At 51.4% G+C, this 21,843-nt stretch overlaps 7 protein-coding genes across 7 annotated transcripts; 5 read left to right on the top strand and 2 right to left on the bottom strand.

Moving 5' to 3' along the window:
- The first annotated feature begins 236 nt into the window (after window positions 1–236).
- BO82DRAFT_353383 (T6SS phospholipase effector Tle1-like catalytic domain-containing protein) lies at window positions 237–2,636 on the top strand. Its single transcript, XM_025634938.1, has 2 exons — window positions 237–578; window positions 669–2,636. Exons 1-2 carry the CDS (start codon window positions 453–455, stop codon window positions 2,469–2,471), a joined length of 1,929 nt encoding a protein of 642 aa, XP_025492971.1. The 5' UTR covers window positions 237–452; the 3' UTR covers window positions 2,472–2,636.
- A 1,496-nt stretch (window positions 2,637–4,132) lies between these two features.
- On the top strand, window positions 4,133–5,403 carry BO82DRAFT_56301 (uncharacterized protein). Its single transcript, XM_025641329.1, has one exon. The coding sequence runs from the start codon at window positions 4,232–4,234 to the stop codon at window positions 5,249–5,251; it is 1,020 nt and encodes a 339-aa protein (XP_025492972.1). The 5' UTR covers window positions 4,133–4,231; the 3' UTR covers window positions 5,252–5,403.
- Window positions 5,404–6,072, top strand: BO82DRAFT_56315 (uncharacterized protein). The gene has a single exon (XM_025641330.1). It carries the CDS (start codon window positions 5,557–5,559, stop codon window positions 5,959–5,961), a length of 405 nt encoding a protein of 134 aa, XP_025492973.1. The 5' UTR covers window positions 5,404–5,556; the 3' UTR covers window positions 5,962–6,072.
- On the bottom strand, window positions 5,860–11,236 carry BO82DRAFT_382704 (FAD/NAD(P)-binding domain-containing protein). Its single transcript, XM_025637955.1, has 7 exons — window positions 10,849–11,236; window positions 10,652–10,763; window positions 9,349–10,578; window positions 7,829–7,951; window positions 7,722–7,759; window positions 7,273–7,661; window positions 5,860–7,211 (listed from the first exon to the last, which is right to left on the bottom strand). The coding sequence occupies exons 1-7, from the start codon at window positions 11,028–11,030 to the stop codon at window positions 6,160–6,162; spliced, it is 3,126 nt and encodes a 1,041-aa protein (XP_025492974.1). The 5' UTR covers window positions 11,031–11,236; the 3' UTR covers window positions 5,860–6,159.
- Window positions 11,237–12,085: 849 nt separating this feature from the next.
- Window positions 12,086–13,837, bottom strand: BO82DRAFT_281172 (cation diffusion facilitator family transporter; the record flags this gene model as incomplete). The annotated part of the gene is made up of 4 exons (XM_025631330.1): window positions 12,086–12,486; window positions 12,544–13,385; window positions 13,436–13,486; window positions 13,539–13,837. The coding sequence occupies 4 exons, from the start codon at window positions 13,835–13,837 to the stop codon at window positions 12,086–12,088; spliced, it is 1,593 nt and encodes a 530-aa protein (XP_025492975.1).
- A 1,855-nt stretch (window positions 13,838–15,692) lies between these two features.
- Window positions 15,693–18,008, top strand: BO82DRAFT_353388 (sugar porter family MFS transporter). The gene is made up of 6 exons (XM_025634939.1): window positions 15,693–16,265; window positions 16,364–16,643; window positions 16,702–17,022; window positions 17,075–17,437; window positions 17,513–17,673; window positions 17,766–18,008. The coding sequence occupies exons 1-6, from the start codon at window positions 16,088–16,090 to the stop codon at window positions 17,960–17,962; spliced, it is 1,500 nt and encodes a 499-aa protein (XP_025492976.1). The 5' UTR covers window positions 15,693–16,087; the 3' UTR covers window positions 17,963–18,008.
- A 2,864-nt stretch (window positions 18,009–20,872) lies between these two features.
- Window positions 20,873–21,554, top strand: BO82DRAFT_373700 (putative RING finger domain protein; the record flags this gene model as incomplete). Its single annotated transcript, XM_025637385.1, has 3 exons — window positions 20,873–20,979; window positions 21,138–21,314; window positions 21,371–21,554. The coding sequence occupies 3 exons, from the start codon at window positions 20,873–20,875 to the stop codon at window positions 21,552–21,554; spliced, it is 468 nt and encodes a 155-aa protein (XP_025492977.1).
- Window positions 21,555–21,843: the final 289 nt, after the last annotated feature.

The following is a 21,843-nucleotide window of genomic DNA, read 5'->3' on the forward strand; positions in this document are numbered from 1 at the left end:
CCCGCTGCATATGATCACAAAAGGGGTCGACCTAATGCAGAGGCAGAAATGGGAGGAATGCGTCCCAGCTCTGTCTCGGCCAACCATTATTCTGGGATCCACCCAAGGGAAAACTGGATTAGATTCGACGTATCTCTTGCTAGATACCGGCCTGAGGCTGCAGGAACCCCATAAATCCAAGTTCCGGACGGTCTCACAGCAGCGTCACACGCATTCTCTTTCTCAGTCTTTGACTCTGAAGATCCCACACACCGTAGGGCCGCAGGATCCCGGCATATGCGTGCCTTGGCTGCCAGTAACGTTACCCACGCATGTGTATATACAGCAGTGGCATCCCCCGCGCTAGTTGTGATTCCGATCGATCAATCACCACCCTTTTATCCCTTTTTTCTAATTATCGGTTCAATCGCGACTAGTCATTTGCATGCAATTCTTCCTCTAACCTTGGGACCATGGATGGAGTATCAATGGGGATGGGCCCGGCCCCTGTGCGGAAACATTTCGTCCTGTGCTTTGATGGAACCGGCAACAAATTCTGTGGGGATGAGTCGGACAGCAATGTACTCAAGATCTTTCGGGTAAGTCCGGTCGTTAGGCGTACTCTTTGAATGAGACCACTCGTCACAAGCGATCAATTGGCTGACGTTCGTCTTCTTCCGGAAGCTTAGATGCTTGACCGCAGCAAGAGTCATCAATTCCATTACTACCAGCCTGGGATTGGAACCTACGTTACCACCCACTCTTTGACAAGCCATAGCCGCTACCAGCGGATCCGATCAGCGTATCTGAAGGCCAAGGATTCTGCCATCGGCTCCTCTTTCGACCAGCATGTGATGGGCGGATATAAGTTCCTGATGCGGTACTATTCTCCCGGCGATGATATCTACTTCATCGGCTTCAGTAGGGGGGCATATATTGCACGTTTCCTGGCCGAGATGCTTGACTATATAGGATTGCTCGAGGCCGGTAACGAAGAGTTAATCCGCTTCGCATGGAAGACTTTTGCCAAGTGGCAGCAGCGACGAGATGACACAGATGAAGAGCGCGAAGAGAAGAAGAAGCTTTTTCGATACATGAAGGCATTCCGCGAAACCTTCAGCCGACCAATCAGTAGGATCAGGTTCATGGGTCTGTTCGACACCGTCAACAGCGTCCCACGCTTCGAGTCAGCATGGATGCAAAGGAGCAAATTTCCTTACACCGCTCGTAGTTCCGCCAAGGTGATTCGACATGCGGTCGGTATCGACGAACGTCGGGCCAAATTTCGCCAGGACCTGATATCGGAAGTGAGGCCCTGGGCTGAGAAGAAGAAAAAAGAGGCCCACCTGTGGGGACGCCAAAAGCTCCATCACCTTCGTCATCCTGCTGAACGACATGATCACAATGATGTTCCCGCTATTACAGTCAATGACGACAGTGGCGACAAGAGAATGGACGATGGAGCGCAACGGCACCCAGGACGAAGCCACGAGGAAACGGAGTCTGTATACCGGAGCACTAACTGCTCTCGTGAAGACCTGCATCATGAATCACATCGATACCGTGCTCACGCCTCATCCAGCCCTAATCGAAAGCTCAGCCTGGCGGTGCCTGACATGGCAGGATCCACAGAGGACCTTCATTCCATCCGCAGCGGCAATTCCGGATTATCACTGCAAGTACCTGAAGTCATTGCGCAGGCGGTTATGAGTGACGAGGAGGATGGTGGGCAAGATATCCAAGAGGTTTGGTTTCCAGGCGGCCATGCGGATATTGGCGGAGGCTGGAAGCTTGGTGAAGATGAGGTTTGGCCATTGAGCCATGCCCCTTTGGTGTGGATGGTCCAAGAAGCACAGCTTGCCGGACTGCAGTTCGACCCCCGGAAGCTGAAGCAATTCGAATGCTGTGAGGAATTCGACGGAGACTACACTCCAATCCATGAGAAAACAATCAACTGGAATCGCGACAGTGACTTCTGCCGGGACCCAATGCATAATAACGCAGACGACGGCCAGCCATCCAGATTTCGGCCATATGCAAATGGAGATACCTCAGAATCGAGTCGCAACTTCCGCGAGGCCCTCATTTGCTCAAGCACCGAAGGCTTGCTGCACGACTGTTTGGAGTACAAGATGGGTCTACCGGCTATGTCAGTCCTTACTTGGAAATTGATGGAGTACCTGCCCTTCCGCCGGATGGATCTTCAGAAGGATGGCTCGTGGAAGCCGATCCGCTGGCCACTTCCTTGTGGGGAGGTTCGTGATATCCCGAATGAAGCTCAAATCCATGTCTCTGCAATCCACCGGATGAATAGCGATCCCAACTATCGACCGGGCAATTTGATCATTGGGGGTGGCGGCCGTGGCGTGAAAAAAGCACCCGCCGAGTACGGGATCGGCGAGTGGGAGCTCAAAGCTAACGCAGGTGATCCAGTGCGTGAGGTATATGTGCGCAAGGAGATCTCGAAGATGTGCGAGGAGAATCATCACTGAAATCAGTCCAGCAAAAAACTATTCATCTTGAAAACCCGTAGCGTGGTTTCAGTTCTGAGCATTCATACCCCTTCGCAGCCCCTGACTTTTGACCATCAGCTAGCTCATTCGAGTTCACTCTTATAGCCTTGCTATCATAATAATTAATCATTCGTTGTTCTATATTGACTACATCGCTTAGGGCCTAAGTTCGAAGGGTAAACCATGTGTAAGAACAAGGTACCTAAACCCTTGTTTAAGGATTTTTGCAATCGGATGGCTCGAGGTATCATATGCCAGTGTGGCCGCCGAATTCCACCGACTGAGAAAGACAGGGATTAGCTGAACCGCCTGGGGGCTTTTTGAACAGAGTCTTGACCCTAGGAGTGAGGTCGTGGCAGCACGCTTACTCTCTTCTCGTTGCAAGCTATGATGCAGGGCTGGCCCCGTCAGCATGCGGTACAGCACAGCTCAGGCCAGATTTCGGCACGGCCGGAATTGCTGGAGAGGTCCAATAGGCACAATTTGACACATGTTGACAGGGTTGCAGAGTGCATTACGTTAGTGTGCTCGGCTCTGGAAACGTCGACAAATGTCTGGGCTGGCCTAGACTCGGCGCCATCTAGAGCAGACATGATGCTCCTGGTTGCTGGGGCTTCCCCTCTTTCGCCGTGGAATGTGTGAGTAGGATCCACTGCGATAAGGCGCGGGGTGCGCATTATCCGTTCTTAAGTAAACATCGAAGGTAGGACAGAGGAGAGTGAAAATAGTTGCGCCGATTGGTCCGGGTCCCTGTTCTTTCAACCAAGGGAATGGAATCGCAACAACTAGGAAGAGGGGTACAGGCGGAAGCTGAATTGAATCTCAAGCCACGCTTATCGGACATAGACAGAGAATCTGTGGCGGGAGAGGGGAAACGAGAACCCGTCAGGGTCCGGATAACAGCTAGATACCTCGGTCATCGTACTTAGTTGATAAGAGGAGCCGATGAGATAACTGCAGCAAATGAAGGCCGTCAATTAATGTTGAGAATGATGCCGTTGTAGTCGTATCTCATTAGTTGAGTCGTATTTCAAACAGGAAGAGACGTACTAAGTAATTGAGGAGAGAGTGAAGTTGAAGGGAGTAAGTTGCAGAGTAATTGGCAGAAATCCAAAGCAGAAGGCGGTGTACCGATGGGGGCCCCAAGCTGGACTCGTGGTTTCCCCGACCGCGCGTTGATTCATTCTTTGGTTTTTTGGTGGTTGAGCTGACCTCACCACTCTTAGTTAGACTACCTTAGTTAACTTCTCCGTGCTATCTACTACTAATGTTACCTCCCCCTACTCGTCCTGCGTCACCACTCAAGATCCTGTTCCTCACTTCTGTTCTTGACAAGGGCCAAACAGTGCAGGGACAAAGAGGGGACAAAACAAAAAGAACAAGACTATACGCACAATAAAGAAGGGGGATATATTGCTTGTGCGCAAAAAAAGTCCAGCCTTAAAAGAAAAGGCGGAAAAAAGGGGGGAACTTTCCCTACTAAATAACTCCTCTCCGCTTTGCTCGGGCAAAAATTCGGATCCCCCCCTAAGCCCTTATATTTACTACTAACTATTTCACCACTACTCCGCTCCACAACAAGCCTCACCCTCCTCTCAAAAAAAAAAAAAAAAAAAAAAAAAAAAAAAAAAAAAAAAAAAAAAATCCTGGTTCTGCGCCCGGCAAACCACCCTTTCAATTTTTTCTCTCGCACACCAGCATGAGGTCCAGTTAGCCCAACTCTTGGTTCGCAGACGGATATGGAAGCGTCTCACCCAGACCCAGAGGGTATTATGCTACCCCCAAGCCCTGTGGACTCGGCAGGTTCGGTTGACTCGACCTCGTCCGGCTCTACCGTCGAGCATACCAGGGAGCCAGAACGCAGTGATCACGTCACGATCACCTTGTCTCTCACGCCTGATTCGCCTGCCCAAACTCCGAGTCGTGCTTCTTTCAACCGCTCCCACGTCCGTTCACGATCGATGATCGAAGTTCCAGGCGTCCCTCCAATGACGCGCGCCCACTCTTCCCCCGGGCTGGACTCGCGGGGCAGATATATCTTCGTCAATGGTCGCGGGGGGCTTGCCAACGTCGGCGACAATTCAGCTAGGCGTTATCTGCCGCTGCAGGTGAACACGGGGGAATCATCCGACTCGAGAATGGTGCCCCTGAATGTCTCCCAGACCATTTCCGAGAACGCGGAGTTGGACACCAGGATGGTTACGTCGCCCTCCAAGGCCGACTGGCACCCTACATCGCCGGTACTCCCGCACACACTTCCTCGCGTCAATCGTCGACGTCCCTCGTCTCCCTTGAATTTCCATCCGCCGTCGTCGCCTGGTTCGGTCATGGGCAGCCCGTCCCCTTCGCACTCCTCCCCTGGCGTACTCAGTTCGCGATTCAATGAGACCTTTCCAGGCTATTCTGCCTCTTCCACTTCATCTATTCCCTCGACCCCGACCAGTCTCCGATCTCGCAGCCCGAGCATCTCCTCGCTGGAAACCATTCCGGATATTCCCGATGCGGAAGCAGAAGCCCAAGAGGCGGACAGAATCGCAGCATTGAAAGCTGCTGCCGATAAAGCCGATGAAGCGGAGGAGGCCACCAATACGAATCGACGGCGTGGGACTTCCGATGCTTCGGGTCCCTCGAGCCCTTTCATGAACACGCGCGTTTCTTCTGGTGGATACGGGGTGCGGGCCGATAAGCGGAAGCGCTGGAGTGTCTGTGGGGCGGAACGTCGTCAAGATCTGGATCTGGAGACCATCTGGGAAGATTGAGGAGTCAGCCGAATTCGACACGGCCATTACCAGGAACCACGATCCTTCTCACAATGGACAACGGCTCTCGCCGGCGTCAAGAGAAACAAATCACCGGAGCCGACCCTATTGAACCTTATCGAACACACATTTCTCGTCCTTTCATTCAATTTGGCGCTCAATCGAGGGATACCCCCATCTCTTCTGTCCTCTTCCTAGTACGCGCGGTGTTTTTGTGCTTCGATTTTTGCTCAGGAGGATAGCGGAGAGTTGAGGATCACGCAGGCTCGTTGATACTCTAGTTGTGGGTGGGAGCATAATGGCGCATGGTCACTTCAAATGATGCCCTGGGCGGAATTAGTCTCTGGGGTTTATGTGTTCCTGTTCTTTACTCTGTTCCCGTTAGCTGTCGTTTTTTGTTCTCTCCTTCATTTTTTCGAGCGAGATTGACCAACCAACCTGTGATTCCCCTACTGTTTCTCACTCGTTCTTGTTCATGTTCTATCAGTCTTGGGGCTCGGCTCTTGTCTTTATTACTTTTGCTGTACCATGGTTGCCAAGGAGTGGCCGGTGAAGGTGTAAATAACTGTGGCTCTGCTATACTGCCAATCATACATACCTCCAACAGTGCAATCTGCTCTCATGTGCATTGTATCTCAGCTAAGCTATATCTGTATACTTTCTCTACAAGAAACATGACAATACACAAGCCAAGCAATAACCCAAAATAGAACCAAAACAACAAAAATCCCTCTCTCCCTCACCGACAACCCCAAAGACTCAGCACATGAACGATTTCCCGGGGGAGAACCCCCGGACCCCCTTCTTTTCAACCTCCCCAATAATCCTCAATCCTCAGTACTTGGGTATACCGTTCCGGGGGAGAACCCCCGGACCCCCCTTTCTTTCAGCTTCCCAGTATCACACAGTCAAGCACCAGCCGACGGCAAGGAATCATCCCTCATGCCCCTGACCCCCAGCCCGACCGTCCCCAAGCCATAGAGCGCACAGATCCCCGCCGCCGCGCGCTCCCCACTCCAATACGCGCCCGTGGTCGTCCCCAGCGCCACGAACGGCGCCGTGTGCTCGCCGGCGAACCACACGCCGCGGTCCGCGCCCATCCCCGCCCGCAGCACCTCGATGTCCTGGTCCCCCCGCTGCAGCCCAACCTGGAAGTTGCAGTACGAGCCGTGGCCCGCGTAGGGGTCCGTCTGCCACGTCGTCGCCAGGTAGGCGAGCGGCTGGCACTCCGGCGCGGTCGGGGTGTAGTTGTGCAGGCGGGCGAAAAAGGGGTGGAAGATTTTGTGGAGTTCCTCGAAGTACTCCGGGGAGGTGGGGGCCAGGTGTGCGATAAGCGAGACGATGTACGTCGCGCTGGGGCCGAAGGTGTAGAAGAGGAGGGTCGGGTGGGCGGTTTCCCGGGAGGAGAGGGCGGCGAGCGAGATGCATTCTTGGTTCCAGTGGATCTCGGCAGGGTGGGTGGTGGAGTAGCTTGGGTTTAGGAATTGAGCGAACGTCGGGGTTTGGTAGGATTTGTAGGTTGGGTTGGGGGTGGGATTGGTGATGGTGCTGGTGCTGGTGCTGGGTGAAGGTGATGATGATGCAGGGGGGGTGTGCCAGAAGGCGCGCGGGAAGGTGATGTATACTTTCTCGAGGCGGCCGTAGGAAATGCTGTCGATGGCTTGGCTCAGGCGCGGGGGGATGGATGGGGTAAATGCGTCTTTGTTGCGCTTGAGCCAGCCTAGGGGACAGGTGACGACTACTTCGTCATAGGTGGAGGTTTCCCCCGAGGCCGTGGTTAGGGTCACTTGTGTGCTGGATGATGAGGTAGTGGTGGTGGTGGTGCTGCTGCTGCTGTCATCGCGAATTGAGGACTCGATCTTGATGATCGGTTGGTTGAGCCGGATATCCGCGTGTTGGCGTGCGGTCTTGGAGACATGTTCTAGAATCCGTGTATATGTAGATGCCACAAAGTAGTTGTCTGCGGGCAAAGAGATCAGTAACGGTAGACAATTGAGATAGGAGTCTTAAAGGACACTCACTTCCATCTATACATTCTTCGAGGCAGAAGTACTTCAGACTCTGCCTCTCGATGGGGTCACCGACATAGGCACCCCACATCTTGCTAGATTCAACGCACAGCTCCTTTTCTTCCTCGCTGAGGTCGGTCTGTGCCACTTGTTCCTTGATGTAGTCAAGCAAGCTCCGATCAGCAGGTATCGTCCCCTTGTAGGTGTTGCTGTACTCGAAGGCCTTGGCGATGATTGTCCACAGGACGTCCGAGATCCTCTGAGCGACATCATCACTGATCGGGGTCCCATCAGGAGCTATAAGAGCCTGGTTCCCTTCGAAGTCCTCCACGGCGGTGCTTGTGGCTTCGGCAATGCTGACTATGGGGTTCTTTCCAGTGCCATGAATCCAATTAGGGCCCCTGCTTGATATGAGCCCAACATGAACAACAGAAGCAATGCCAGAAAGCGACGAAGCTTACATGTCAACCAGATGATCATGGATCTTGCTCTGATGCACCTGTATAGACATCTTGGTTAGCAAATGACTCTGAGTAAGTGGTAGTGGTTTTATCTGGCGCCTACGCACCCTTCCACCGAGTCTATCTCTTGCTTCGAAGAGAACGACCTGGGCGTTATTCTGGAGGAGGATATCTGCGCATCGCAAGCCTGCGAAGCCCGCTCCGATAACAGCCACTCTGGGCTTATGGCCCTCGGCCACGGCTCTTGTCAGACAGGGCATGCCTCGAACCGACTGTAGCAACGATTGCACGTCTCTGGTATTGATTGTATGCTGGACTCGTAGGCTGGTCTATGTTCCATTAGCTGGATTCGGAATTGACGTGTTGTGTGGCAGTGTATAAGATAGCTGTCATTCAAGAATCTTTGCGGCGGATCTGGCACCCACAATGAGTCGGACAAAGACCCTAGGGAATGATGAAATGATCGTTTGATGACGCATCCAGCACGTCCATGTCTCCAAATGTAGTCGTCAGTCACCCGGCGACAGACCCCTTTCGAGGTCTATATATAAGCCCACAAGCATGCAAATTTTATACATACTTATAATGCAGCGCAACTGCATAGACAACCCGAACGACCGCTAATGAGGAAGAAAGAACATGAGGGTGCAAAAGGAAAACAGGCTAGACCTACCGAGTTGTGAATGACTTCGCTCATCCAATTGCGCAGCACCCAGGGTGAGCTGATAGACATCCGTCAACTGGTGGCAAAGAAGAGGCGTAACAATACTGTACACCAACTCGTATTCAAGTTGTACCTCTGGGTCCTTCGCCGCTGGCGAGACAGAGCGGTTATATGTCAGCAGGCGGCGGCCACGTGCATTGAGCCCTGATTGTCTGTTTTACGCTGTCTGCCCTCCCCGCTCCCGCTCTCAGACCCGCCCTTTCTCTTCTCCCTTCACCCCACTCCTGCAGACAGCTACCCAGTCTAAGCTATCGAGGTGGCTATCGATGCTGGGCTTATCATTCCGCATGCTACGCCGGAGATTACAACCTATCACCCAAGCTCAAACATCCTTGATAATATGATCTTGTTATTATTGGAGGTATTAGGCTGATAACAGCCAGCACCGGATATCATTATTACTTAGGACAGGGGTGTCATCATCAAACAAAAAAAGAGCCCTTGATTGCATTTGCCTGGAAGGAATAACATAAGCAGTGCAAATAGCAATCACAGCCCAATCACCACACGTTGACCATCACTCCGATTCATACAGGCAAACACGCTTGCTTGCTGGCTTGTAATCTCCAACAGAATCTACTTAAGGAAGAGGGATATGAGACAAAGAAATAAAAAAGACATAAGAAAGATGGGGTCATTATAGAGATGAGAAGACAATAGTGCTCATCTCCAAGCGCCTTGGCTCAAAGATAATAGTCCCTGGATGCAGTCAAGATCCTCCTCCTGACTGGCGCCGCCTCCCCCACTCATAAAAGCGGACACCTCTGGATCCAATTCTGGCACGTCCTTGCCAATGGACATGTTCGCTCTGTGCTGTGATTGTTGAGAACCTCGAGCATACCTGCCAGCTGGATTGACGTTCTTATGGGGTTTCCCGTCCCTTCCACTAGTGTCCTTGAGCACCGAACGTCGAGGATTGTGATGAGATGCAACCCGGCGGCGATTGTGGGAAACTCTCGTTCCGGGGATCCAGTTCTCTTTATCTGAATCACCGCACTGCAAGTCGACATCCCCGTCTTTCGCCGCTTCCATATAGGCTTTCAGGTTGGATCCCGCGTAAGACAACTTGTGATCAGACTCTAATCGGCCCAGTGACGAGGCAGTGCGAGAGATCCTCCGTCTCTTCTCGCTGTTCGGTTTCGGAACAGGGGTATTAAGGTAGTCTGCTGAGTTCATCGGCAGAGACATGTTGTGCTTTGCTGATAAACTCCTGGTCAAGGAGCGCTGACTCCGGGATCGGAAGAGCCCAGGAGATCCAGCCCCTGGCGCACTTTGTGAGCTCATTGGGGTGGAGAGGGCACTTCGCGCATCGGTATCGAAAAAAGCCTCCCAATTTCTGGGATCTCTTGATCTTCCAAACATCCTCTCTGCATCCGTGCTGCCAGCTCGCGGGGTGCTGAAAGCCACCGCACTACTGCTCCTGCGAAGTCCTGTGAAAGGAGGCTTCCGAGCCGAGAACATGGAGATACGATTCCTCGACGGAGAGGGCTCGCCGTCAGCTCTGATAACAGCTTTCCCGTCGGATGACATTGCGATGCGAAGAGCATTTCGTCCTTTCGGAGGCGAGGGTGTGAATTCGCCTTCTTTCCGAACCATGGCTTCCCCATCGAACGAAAGCGATAGCCGCAGCGAAGGCGGTGACTTAATATCGTGGAATTGGCTTGGTGTCGACGCACCCTGCACAAATGGCTTGTCACACTGAACCTCCGTGACTGATCGTTTCCTTTTCACCATGTTCTGTTGCGACTCATCGTATGTTGGTACCTCTTGTGTCTGAGCTGACTCTGGCTCCACAATCGCCTCTTTCGATACTGGTTGCGAACTTTCTAGCGCTACAGACGTAGCCAAGCTTGTTTGAGAGCTGAAAGCCGGTTGTTCTAGGCCACCCTTATCCTCAAGTGCTTCATCAGACTCGCAGGAGTTGTCCGATGATTGTGTTGACGGGACCGTCTCCTGTCCAATCTCCTCGGGCTGTTCGGGGCTGCTAGAAGGGACCATTTCCGAAGGCAGGCTGTCGTCACTGGGGGCATGTTTCGACGCGTCGGACGCGCTTGTTCGAGGCGCGAGAAGCTCGTGGGGCTGAAGAGGCTTGGACTTGCGACGGTCATTTTGACGGCGATTTTGGAACCAGATCTGAAAAGCACGCCGGTGGGATGATTAGAAAACCGAGTCGTCCAAGTATGAGAATTGCTCTTCCGCATCATACCTGCACTTCCTTTTCGCCCAATGAGACGCGGGTGACTATACTAGCTCGGGCCGTCTTGTCTGGCTTAGGGTTTCGCTGATATTCTGCCTCAAGGATTGCGTGATCTTCTGGACTATACATTCACGACAATTAGCAGTTGTACCAGGGTGTTGAAAAGTGCTTCGGGGTTCAGGTGTAGCTGTGGTTCCCAGACATACCTTGTGCGACGCCGCTTTTGCCGTGCCAGCAATTTGTTGTCCACCCGCGGCGGGAGATTCTGGGTCAATGTTTTCTGAGAGTGTACCAGAAAGGCATAGTTAATGGGCGTAGCATCCCATGTTTGAGTAGCCGGCGGCGAAGACGAGCACGCGGGCTCAGCAGTGTGTTCCAGATCAGACATGTTGGGCAGCAGCGGAGGTTCGAGATGACGGCATCGGCGGTGGTGTTTGAGGGAAAGAGATAAATAAGGAAAGAAAGGAAAAGAAAAACGAAAGATACAACTGGAATATTTGGACCCGGATGAAGACCCAGTGAGCGAATTGAAGGGAAAGAGAGAAATTGAGAATGAGGTGGAGGGAAAACGTGCCTCAAATCGAGAAGCACGACGGAAAAAGACTAAGTTACGCTTTGCTTGATCTAATCGCGTACGCGATGTGTGACGCGGGCGGAGGGCGTTGGTAAGTAAAGTTGGTTTTCTGTTACTGTCCACGGTATGGCCAGGCCGCCCCGTTTTCCGCCTCCCTCTCCACTCACTGGCACTGGCCCTCCCTTTTTTTCTTTTCTCGCCCTCGCGCCGCCCGCGGCCGACCTACTTCCGCTCACCACGAGGCGTTTGGTCCCTTTTGTTCTTTTTCAGATGGTTATGATTTCTGCTTTGCCTGGGGGTTTATATTGAATTTACTTTGAGCTTGATCTGTGTCATACGCGTACACAACATCTGACAAATATATGGAAGGGTTGACATGACCATTCTTTCCTCGCCTTCGTGCACAATCACGGCGCGTGATGCAGTCGCCGCCCGGTAAGCTTGGGGTGTAACGACGGAGCGGAGTAAATCACCACGCGATCATGGATAACAATCAACATTCTACACTAGGCATGGTTGGAACATCACGGGATCCTGCGTCTGTTGCGCGCTATTGAACAAATTGACAGCATTCAGATGGCGCTGATCATCGGCATGTCAGCCCCTCATCCCTTGACTTTTGTCTCTTGTGCGACTCGCTGCGAATGTCCAAGGGCATCCGCCCCTTGATTATCCTTATCTGATGGGCGGAATTTGACAGGTCATCTGCAGCGCGAGCTTACAGTATACTCCTACTCGATTCCACTTCTAGACAACTCCAATAGATAGTCACACTCAGCCAACCCGATATACACACTCGATTCAGTCATATCAGTCTATACGATAGAATACGTCGATCGGGTTGTTTACATCTTATCCTAAACAGGTATCTATGCCTCTTGCTGGTTCATATGACTGGGGATGTTCCATGGGTCATAATCCAGATGAACGAAAGCGCGATCCACGGTCGGAACGCTCTCAATCATGTACTGCAGGCTCTCCCCCACGTCGTGGCTATCCTGCAATCTCGTTTTGGGCTCGAGCACGATATCAATCTCAACATTAAGCTTATCACCGGCGTAATATGCTTTCAGGTCCTGGATCTTCAAGATGGCCTTGGAGAAACGCATGGTCATATAAAGAAAAATGCTGTGATCTTTCGGGGATGCAGCGGCGCCGGTAAGGTGGCCGATGTGCTCGCTGGCCGTGCCACTCCAATTCCAGATAACATATAAGGAGAGGAGCAAACCGCCGAGAGGATCGATGAACCAAGTATTGGTGAATGAGCCAACTTGAAGAGTGGTCAATAAGGTCGATGCAACATGGATCGTAGATTGGTCATACTTACTCAGAGGAAATAGGATACTCGCTAGGTTGAAAACTACATCTGTCATGGCGTCTTGCGCCAGAGCCTGGACACTGGAGTTCTTGATCAACCGGCACCAGAACCAGCATATCAGCTTGATAACCACAGTACTGGCCATAACTGCGATAGACGGTATCGTGAGCTCGACCACGGAGTGGTCTGACGATAGCAATCGACTAAAAGATGTCAGTGCCACTTGGACGAAAGATGTCATCATAACGACTGCAAAAACGAGAACGCTCAATGGCTCCAACCGGCGTCGACTGATAGGATACCGGTAGCGGTCCTGTCGGTTGATTAGATTGGTCGTCACCCAAACAATGGCAGTGCTGAGGAAGTCCAATGCGGCGTCAACCAAGCTGGCAAGCACTGAGAGAGAGCTTGTCATTGACATGACGACGATTTTGGCAGCCAGCAGTACTATGTTAGCGATGAAGTTGACATAAATGGCGATGGTGACTATTCTATCCCCGCTTTCCACATAGTCTTCGTGCTTGTGCATGATATCATGCCCTGCTGACACATTCTCCTCCAACGGTGGTGACAGAAGAGGGGTGCCTTCATTGGGAATGCGGTAGAGATTGCGTGGGGTGCGTTTTATTGTAGCGGTGTCACTACTAGGGTCCAACCCATTGTCAGGAACGGTGTTCGGCTCGGACTCTCGGGTGCTGCTGCCATTGTTGGTATATGCAGAAGTTGGTCCCAACAAACCACGAGGTTTATGGTAGTCGACAATCAGGCGGTGGGGCAAGGACGAGTCCAACAATCGGTCGATGTAAACGTATTGGGAGATGAGGTCATTGTTGCGTTCGTAGTATTGTCGTCTGGGGAAATGCTCAGCAACCTGCAACTATAGACCTTAGAGGCTACGTACAGCGGCTTCGGCAAGCCTTGCAAAGTGGCTGGATGGCGGTAGAAAGATTGCCTTAGGAATCACTGTCAGCGCTGGAATTGTGTACTTGGAAGCTAAAACGCACCATCGATAAAAGGGGCTTCTGTCACCGATCAATCGCTTCGCGCGTTCAAAGGCAGGCCGGTCCATACGCTCCCTGGGAGCAATTGACTCGTCCCACCGGTCGCTCTCGTCAAAGCCATCGGAGTCATAAAGTGATAATGAACGCCGCCGTATCAAGCCCGCTAGACGCTGGCCACGCGTGGATAGAATGTCGCGTTCCAGGTCAAGGCTCGGCTGCCTAGGTCGTATGAAAGAGTCTGAATGAGCGGGAGATGACGTTGAAGGCGGAGGAACGGTACTTGATCGACCTGTAGACGCCATCTTTGTTTCTTTTTGAATTGAGACAAGCACAGCTTCCGTTGAGTATGCAGGATTATTTTTGCATTAGGTGAGAGTTGTTAGATGCTAGGTAAGGTTGTTGTAATGGTCGTGGCTGGCCTTTAGCGGGGAAGAGACCTTGGTGGAACCGGACTGGCCCGGATCGGGGTTGGCAATCTAGGAAGCAGGAAGCCAGGAACAGAGTCAATTGGCACGCCACGCCCCCTTCTGTTCATCAGGCAAGTATTCACTCGCTGTCATAATTTTGCTCGAAACATTCTCTTAGTGATGATAGTGACCCTATTGCCAGTATCTGATGTACTGAGCACAATATGACTGAGCAGGCAAGGATGACTCCCTTAATGACGTCAATCCCTATGGTCCATCCGGAAAAATCTTAGTTGCTTATCTGATTAGATCGGACCAAGTATGCCAGATACCGTTCGGTTGACGGATAATATGCGTCTGTAAGATCTTACTGAGATCGATTCTCATGGATTAGAGGTCTGCCACTGCTCTGGCTAGGGTCAGTCTGTATGTCATTGGGTGGCTTCGACTTGATAGTATCACGGGCTCACGGCCACACGGCGCAAGTGATCTCCTGTGCTTCGAATATCGGCTAACGGAAAGGTTACCGAGCACCTGGGTTCATTCCTGCTCGCGCATCTACGATGTAAGGAAGCTACGCAGGCCGTCATATATGAGTAAAAAGCACACTGTCTCTGCCAAAACGGGGCTCATCTGATACTAGGTGAAGTCATTATTTGTCTTGAGTTAAGCTGGTCGCAAGATTAGAAGTTGTAGTTGAGTCCTGACCGTCAACGAGTTGATATTTGACTCATGCCATTATAATCGAACCTTGACACGGTCTCCATGCACATAGCTTGACGCAATTAGGTTCGCTCCCGATCGCTATTATTGCCAGTGGCCCAGAATACGAGACTCTTAATAGCCGGGAACCTGTTAACAGGACGAGGGAAATGACAGTGTCCTAAACTGGTTAGACTGTCATATACCAGACCCTGGTCCGCGACAATAAGGTACCTTGCCTAATATGGGAAAGCCCGCCAAGACTTCTCCGGCGGGGATTGGTGCGAATAGCCACAGTAGTGTAAGCTGCATGGCTGCAGGCTCGGCTGGGGAGATTTCCATCAATCGAGGTGCGCAGTTGTCGTCTCTCCCCAGCAAGGATTAACCAGACTTGATCAGCAGATTTCACAGTTCATTTAGACATTGTGTAGGAGAGTCAGTCTCGGCTAATGTTCAGGTGGTTCATAACACGAGTTGTTGGGTCTGAGGTCTAATTCTCATGCATTTAGGCTCATCTTGGCTCAATTCATGCGTTTGCGGCGTTGTTGTGCAAACACCACGTGGTCGATGGATAACCTCATCCAAGGCAAAAGCCGACTTGTTATACTTGTGGGAAGACGCTAGATCAGGAGTGAGGAGTCGCCTGAGTGGTTAGCACGTGGAAAATCAACCGGGTTTAGGATTTACTATTCGAACCTGAGGCGCGTCTCTTCCCCTTACCACGCTGGCTGTGGACTTCGCCTCTCAACAGTCTGGGCATTGAGCGAGATCGCAGATCTAGTCTGAGCTCAGACAGGCAAACAGGCCCAGAACACAATTGACCTGTCGGGTGGGCAGGTGCACATCTGTGTGCCACCGTGCCTCGGTGGACTGGGCCGCTACCCCGGAGCGGACAAGGCCAACAGTGGCGTGTGAGGAGGCATTTAGCCAGCGGAAAGTGAACCTTCAATTACCCTATTGGCTTCTGCGGGGTTTAATTAATAGTGAATCTCTCCCCAACCTGTCACTGAGGCAACATTTGTCCCTGTCCTGGCTGAGCCCCCCACATGTCAGCCAACGAGTTGTCAATGCACACAGACTGACTCTTCTCTTGCTTGCAAGCGCTATACTCGCCTAGTGGAGCTCCCACCAATTGAATCAGCCACTAACTCAAGATTAGGAAGACGGCGTGAGGTCTATTGGCAATCTGGTCAACCGTCCCCGGATTTTCAAGGTCAACTGCAAGCTTTTGTCCCGCGCCACTGTGCGGTTTTGTCCAGTCTGTCAGCCCATGGCTATGGAGCTAGGCAAGGATAATATCCATTCCAGACGGGGTTGGGCGCAGATGGGCTCTATATAGACAATGTTGCCGACCCCTTCCCCTCCGGTTGCTTTTTTTCGCTCTGCATCCGTCGCATGGAATAAGCCCCCCCACACCGTTTCCTCCCCTTCACTTTCGCCGACATGGGACGAACTTTCACCATTTCCCTGGCTGCCTTTGCGGCAACAGGCTCTTTCTTGTTCGGTTATGACAGTGGTGTCATGACTGATGTGATTGAATCGAAGAATTTTTTGAATTTCTTCAATACTACTCAGACATCAGCTATCATCGGAGCGATCAATAGTACTTTCTCGGGAGGGGGTATGTTCTCTGGCTTCTTTCTATCACTTCTCAGTTTGAGGCCCCGTGTTGCCGCTCATTTATCTCATCCTGCGCTTGGCTAACATGAGGCAATATAGCCGCTGTTGGCGCCCTCCAAGGTGGTCTTACGATGGACCGTTTTGGGCGTAAATTTACCATCCAGATGGGAGCCTTCATCTGTCTTGTCGGCGCCATTCTACAGTCTGCGGCTCAGAATCTGTCTATGATCTTGGTCGGCCGTATCTTTGCTGGATGGGCGGTTGGCCTGATGTCCATGTCCGTCCCAGTGTACCAAGCTGAGGTCGCCCATCCCCGCTCTCGTGGCTTGATTGTCGGTCTGGCACAACAAATGATTGGAGTTGGTTTCATCGTCAGCACGTAAGGACTTCCTAGTGCTCGGTTGTTCATTAGAAGGCATAACTGACCTAGCTCTCAGATGGGTCGGCTACGGATCCCTCCACGCGCCTGACACAAGCGAGTTTCAATGGCGCTTCCCTTTGGCCTTCCAAGCGGTTCCGGCGCTCTTGCTGGCAATAGGAATGTTCTTCATGCCCGAGTCTCCTCGATACCTGATTGAGAAGGAGAAGTATGACGAGGCATTGAGGATCCTGAAAAAGCTTCACTATGATGGCACAAATGACGACTGGATTCAGAGGGAACACACTGAGATTAGAGCCACGATTGAGGCGGAGAAGGCAGTCACTGCTCCAGGATGGTTGATTATGTTCAAGGTTCCCCAGTGGCGAAATCGACTGATGTGCGTCGACTCGATCCTTTTCTCTTCCCCTATACTAACAAACTTCACTTAGGCACGGTACTCTTGTCCAAGTCTTCACTCAAATGACGGGGGTGAATGTAATCGGGTATTATCAAACGATAATGTACAATACACTGGGTATTACAGGTAATCGTAATACGCTGGTAGCAGGTATTTATAACTGCGTTGGCCCAATTACCAACTTGATCTTTATTGTCTTCCTTCTTGATCGAGTTGGAAGACGGAAGCCTATGCTCTTTGGCACGGTCACTATTACCATTGCCCTTATCTGCGAAGCAGCCCTCAACTCACAGATCAAAACTGGCGAAGTCAACCGAGGATATAGCATTGGCGGTGTCTTCTTCATCTTCTGTGTCACGGTGCTCTTCTCTCTATCATTCGGCCCCACCAGCTGGTAAGTCCGCTCATGTTTCCAGCACTTCTGTCACTCGCGACTTGCTTCAGCACACTAACTCGAATGCCTTGATAGGACATACATGGCGGAAGTCATGCCGATGCAGATCCGTGGCCGAGGAACGGCGTTTGCGACAGCAGTGGGGAACTGGACCGTCAGTACGCTGTGGGCGCAGGTCTCCCCCATCGCTTTGGCAAGTATCGGTTGGAAGTTCTACTTCATCTTTGTGGCCTTCAGTAAGTCTTTCCCACCATGAAACCCGTTCTCTCGCTGCTATACACTTGGTCCTTCTTCTTCGATTACCTTGACTGATCAATTTGTACAACAGACATTTGCGTCACGTTCCCCACTGTGTTCTTCGTCTTCAAGGAGACCAAACAGAAGTCGCTTGAGGAGATCGATCTCCTGTTCGGTGGCCGTGCTCTCGGCCACCTGCCTGCGGATGTGGAATCGAAGATGGCCGCAGAAGCCGACAAGGCCGAGGAGACCGGTATTACTGTTACAAACGTGGAGCACAAGGACTGAGGCGTGTGTGGTCTAATCATGGAGGTTTGAATGCAGGTGGGAGGGATGTATCTTCTGAGGCATAGCTCTGATCAGCTACTCTCATACATAACGAATTGACGGACATTTGTTGTTTTCCATAAGTTTGAATACGTAATAGCCTCAAAGCTTCATTCTAGATACTTTGGGATATCTCGACTTTTGCTATATCGTACTGGATGGTCCATTGTTTGGAACTGTGGTATTATCGCGGCCATCCTATAGCATGTATCGAGGTTTGTTTCTGATCGATATTCATATGGGCGACTAATCTGATCATTCCGATAATGGTTATAAGGCAACGCAGCGAAACCTGTTAAAAATGCTAGAGCCAGAAAGTTATCCTCGCCTCTATGTTCCAAACGAACATCCCCGCCACACAGAGTGAAACACGAGCCCTGCAACTTTGTTCTTAACTGGCGTGACGCATGAAATAGTCCTAGATGGAACTTCTGATGGTATGGGTTATCTAGTCCCGGAGACTTGCTCGTCTTTCAGGAACTAATGTCTCTATAGCCAAGTTCGCTGAAGACTCGAGTGCTTCGGCGAAGAAGCTGGCACCTGTTCTCGAGATGCCGAAACGTATGTGATGTTAGGCGAGTAGCCGCGCCTTTATACTCTAGAATGTCCGGCGTCACCACCCTCACAGGGACCGCCCCAGACTCGTAACCGGTTCCCAGCTGTGCAGCAGTCCATTTTTTTGTGACGACAGAGAGGTGGGCGTTTGCCAGGGCCCTGTTGTGCATATCCTCAGCAAAGGGTGTTTTTTGAAGGATGTAACACAAGTCTACCTACCCTTTTGGAGAGCTCTTGTCGAGGCAAATCCCAATAGTCCTTTGATTCTTAAGGAATTCAAGGCTGCGTGTGCGGCGCTCTCGGATCACATTGCCACATTACATGCATTGCAACAGCTTGTCGCCCCATATCCCGAGAATACCACGCTTTCCTTAATGCTTGTTCAAAACTCCGAGCCGGCAGATGATAAAAGAAGACGGGCTGTGTGGCGCAACCTCGCAACAGACATTTCCAGAATGAGCTGTCCATTGCGCCTCTCTGTTGGAACCAACAAATCCGACGCGCTATGTACAATATGTGCGGCTAAAGACAACGATACTTGCTTCTTAGGTTGCGGGCACTTCTGCTGCACGCAATGCGCGGCCCTAACAGATCAACGTCACGTGTGCAGGGAGGCTATCAAGAAAAGGTCAAGATCTGGGGCAGGATTAGCCATTACTTAGCTCCGACTCTACCACAATGGATCCGCAACATTCATGCAATCACCTGATTGCGAACAAAAGCAAAGCGCACAGAAGTCTCTTTGATGAAAAAGGTGTTTTGATAGATTTTGAATCTGCACAATTTCATCGGTCTTTTGAGGATTTCCAGCTTCAGTCACATCACAGATACTAGTTGATGATCGATGTCCTTCATTGCGCTATCAGCTGGGAAAATGGAGGTTGGTGTCTGCAGGAGTGAAATGCACGAGTTCACATGCTGCCCTTCTAAGAGCAGCGGCACCCCGATTGGGTAAGCAAACACTTATAAGTGGTCACAACGCAGGCTCCCCAGCCATGGGTGGAGGCAATGTTTATTTCCCCGCAAAAGGGTGATCACTGACCGACCGACACAGCGACAAGGGAGGCATGCATGGGGGGGCAAGGATTGGCGCTGCTCGGACCCGAGGCCAGTAACCAATAAGTTACCACTCCTCGTAGCAAGTGATGACCAGGACTACCGTCCTTAATTGTGGCTGGCGGTTTGTCAAGTCGACCTCCCTCTTTGATTGCGCAGTATGTCAGTTCAGTAGTCGCTTACCGCTTACCGCTTACTGTGGTCGATATGCGGGGAAAGTGATTGTTTGTACTGTCGTGTTACTATCTTTCACCATCCTCCAGACTTGGATGAGAAAGAAGAAATAATTGTGGTAGATTGCGTCATGATCGCTTGAAGGGGAGTTGCGCGAGACTACCTTATCTGACTGGACCGAATCGTCGTGGCATGACCTGACACGACATCCATGGCTCCATGGCATGACCAGTGGGAAACCTTGGGCCGTGGCTGGCTCCCAGTCACGGGGTTTCACTCTCCAGTCAAAGGCTGCAGTGATCGGCTCCGATCATGATCATGCTTGCTGTGCCCATTGTTGGATGTATGTATGCACCTAGTTTAAGTAAAGTAAGGTCATCAGCATGCTTTAGACTGCCTTGGTGGCTGCCTCGGCTTCTACTTGTGTTGACCTGCATGAGGAAGAATTCTTAGGGAATGTATACAAGGCAATCAGAGGCGAGAGGGATCCGCATCTGGTATTTTCCGCGTGAAATTGGATGAAGTGAGGAAAGACAGACATGTCTGAATGTATGAGAGGCAAAAAGGGAAAAAGAAAAGAAGAAATTATTGGGGATAGCTTCAAGATGAGATTGCGGCTGGAGAGAGATTGTGGCCGTGGTGGCAATGTCTCGCGCTCTCGATGATCTATCCTCTCCTTTGTTTCCTTTCTGTCCCCTCATGCTCGTGTTTCACAACCTGAACTGGCCACTTCTCTTTCACTTCCGACCGCGATTAATGGGTGTTCCGTTCCACCGGCATCTGCTGATTGAGACTTTAAATGATGGTCTGATAGAGCCTGGTTGGCGCGCGCAAGCCCCGCCAAGTGACGACGATCAAACTGGGTGAACACAATTGCGATCGAGGGAAAGAGAGAGAGAGAATAAAGTATATATTATGCGAAGAGCAAGCTTCACTTGATGAAATCCTCTTGACTTCGTCATTTCCCTTTTCGCTCTTTGCTGCGGAGAAAAAAAAAGTACTCTCAACACTCCCTTCCCCTCCTCCTCCTCCTCCTCCTCCTCCTCCACCCCGGCGGCCGCCCACATAGTCCCTGCGGTGAGGACGATGGGGTTGTTGTCGGACAATTCATCAGAACTCCAGCTGTATAGCCATCTCGCCATTGTTCTCGGCATCGGTCTTGGACTTGTGACCTTCGTCATCATGTGTTTGTTGTAAGTTGCTGGTTTCTCCGCCCTTTTTTTCTACTTCCTCCCCCCCCGTACCCCTCCTCTCCTCCCTCCCTCCCTCCCTCCCATCCGCACTCCTCCTCACCCGTCACAGTCTAAAATCCTTCTGCCCACCATTACTGACAGACAACAATGAGGCTCAGCTTGAGCCTTTTCGTCAATCGCCGCGAGCGTCGTCCCGCCACCAAGGCCAAAAGCAGGAAAGGCGACTCGCACGACAAATTGCGTAAGCTGGACGCTGTCTCACCAGCTCGTACCCTGGAGGATTGGTGGTCGCGAGCCAAGCTACCCTCCGAGGGCGCCGACGGGCAGTTCATGTGGTATAGTCAGCCCAGCAACCGCCATCTTCACCGTTACTCACTCGGTCAATCTACAGTGTCGTTTGCCTCGAGTCTGTCCAGCGCTCCCAAGAGATACGAGAATTGAAGTGTCTACACGTTTTCCATCGAGAATGCCTAGAAAAATGGTACCTGCAGGACCATTTCAACTGCCCACTCTGCCTCCGGGCCTATTACGTGCAAGAGACATATTCCAGCAATGATTTCGTTTGGATGGTATGATTCAGCAACCATTCGCCCCATAACGCCACTTTACAGCACTTGCTCGCAGCGACACTTTCGAAAGCGCCCGTCGAACGATGTACCCTGATCTTCTGCCACCGGCCTACCCTCGTCGCGCAGGTGCTATACCTTCTTCCTATTCTCCTCATGATGAACGGTTTGCGTCACAGGTTGTCGCACAGTGCATGCTCGCTGAAATCACGATTTTTTATTTATGCTCATGAGTCATGATTGATATGATACCCTTATTCTATGCAATTGAACCGGTTACATTCGGAACCAATCCTGT

The sequence above is a fragment of the Aspergillus uvarum genome, assembly GCF_003184745.1.
Source record: "Aspergillus uvarum CBS 121591 unplaced genomic scaffold BO82scaffold_20, whole genome shotgun sequence".
In the NCBI taxonomy this organism is placed as follows: Eukaryota; Fungi; Ascomycota; class Eurotiomycetes; order Eurotiales; family Aspergillaceae; genus Aspergillus; species Aspergillus uvarum.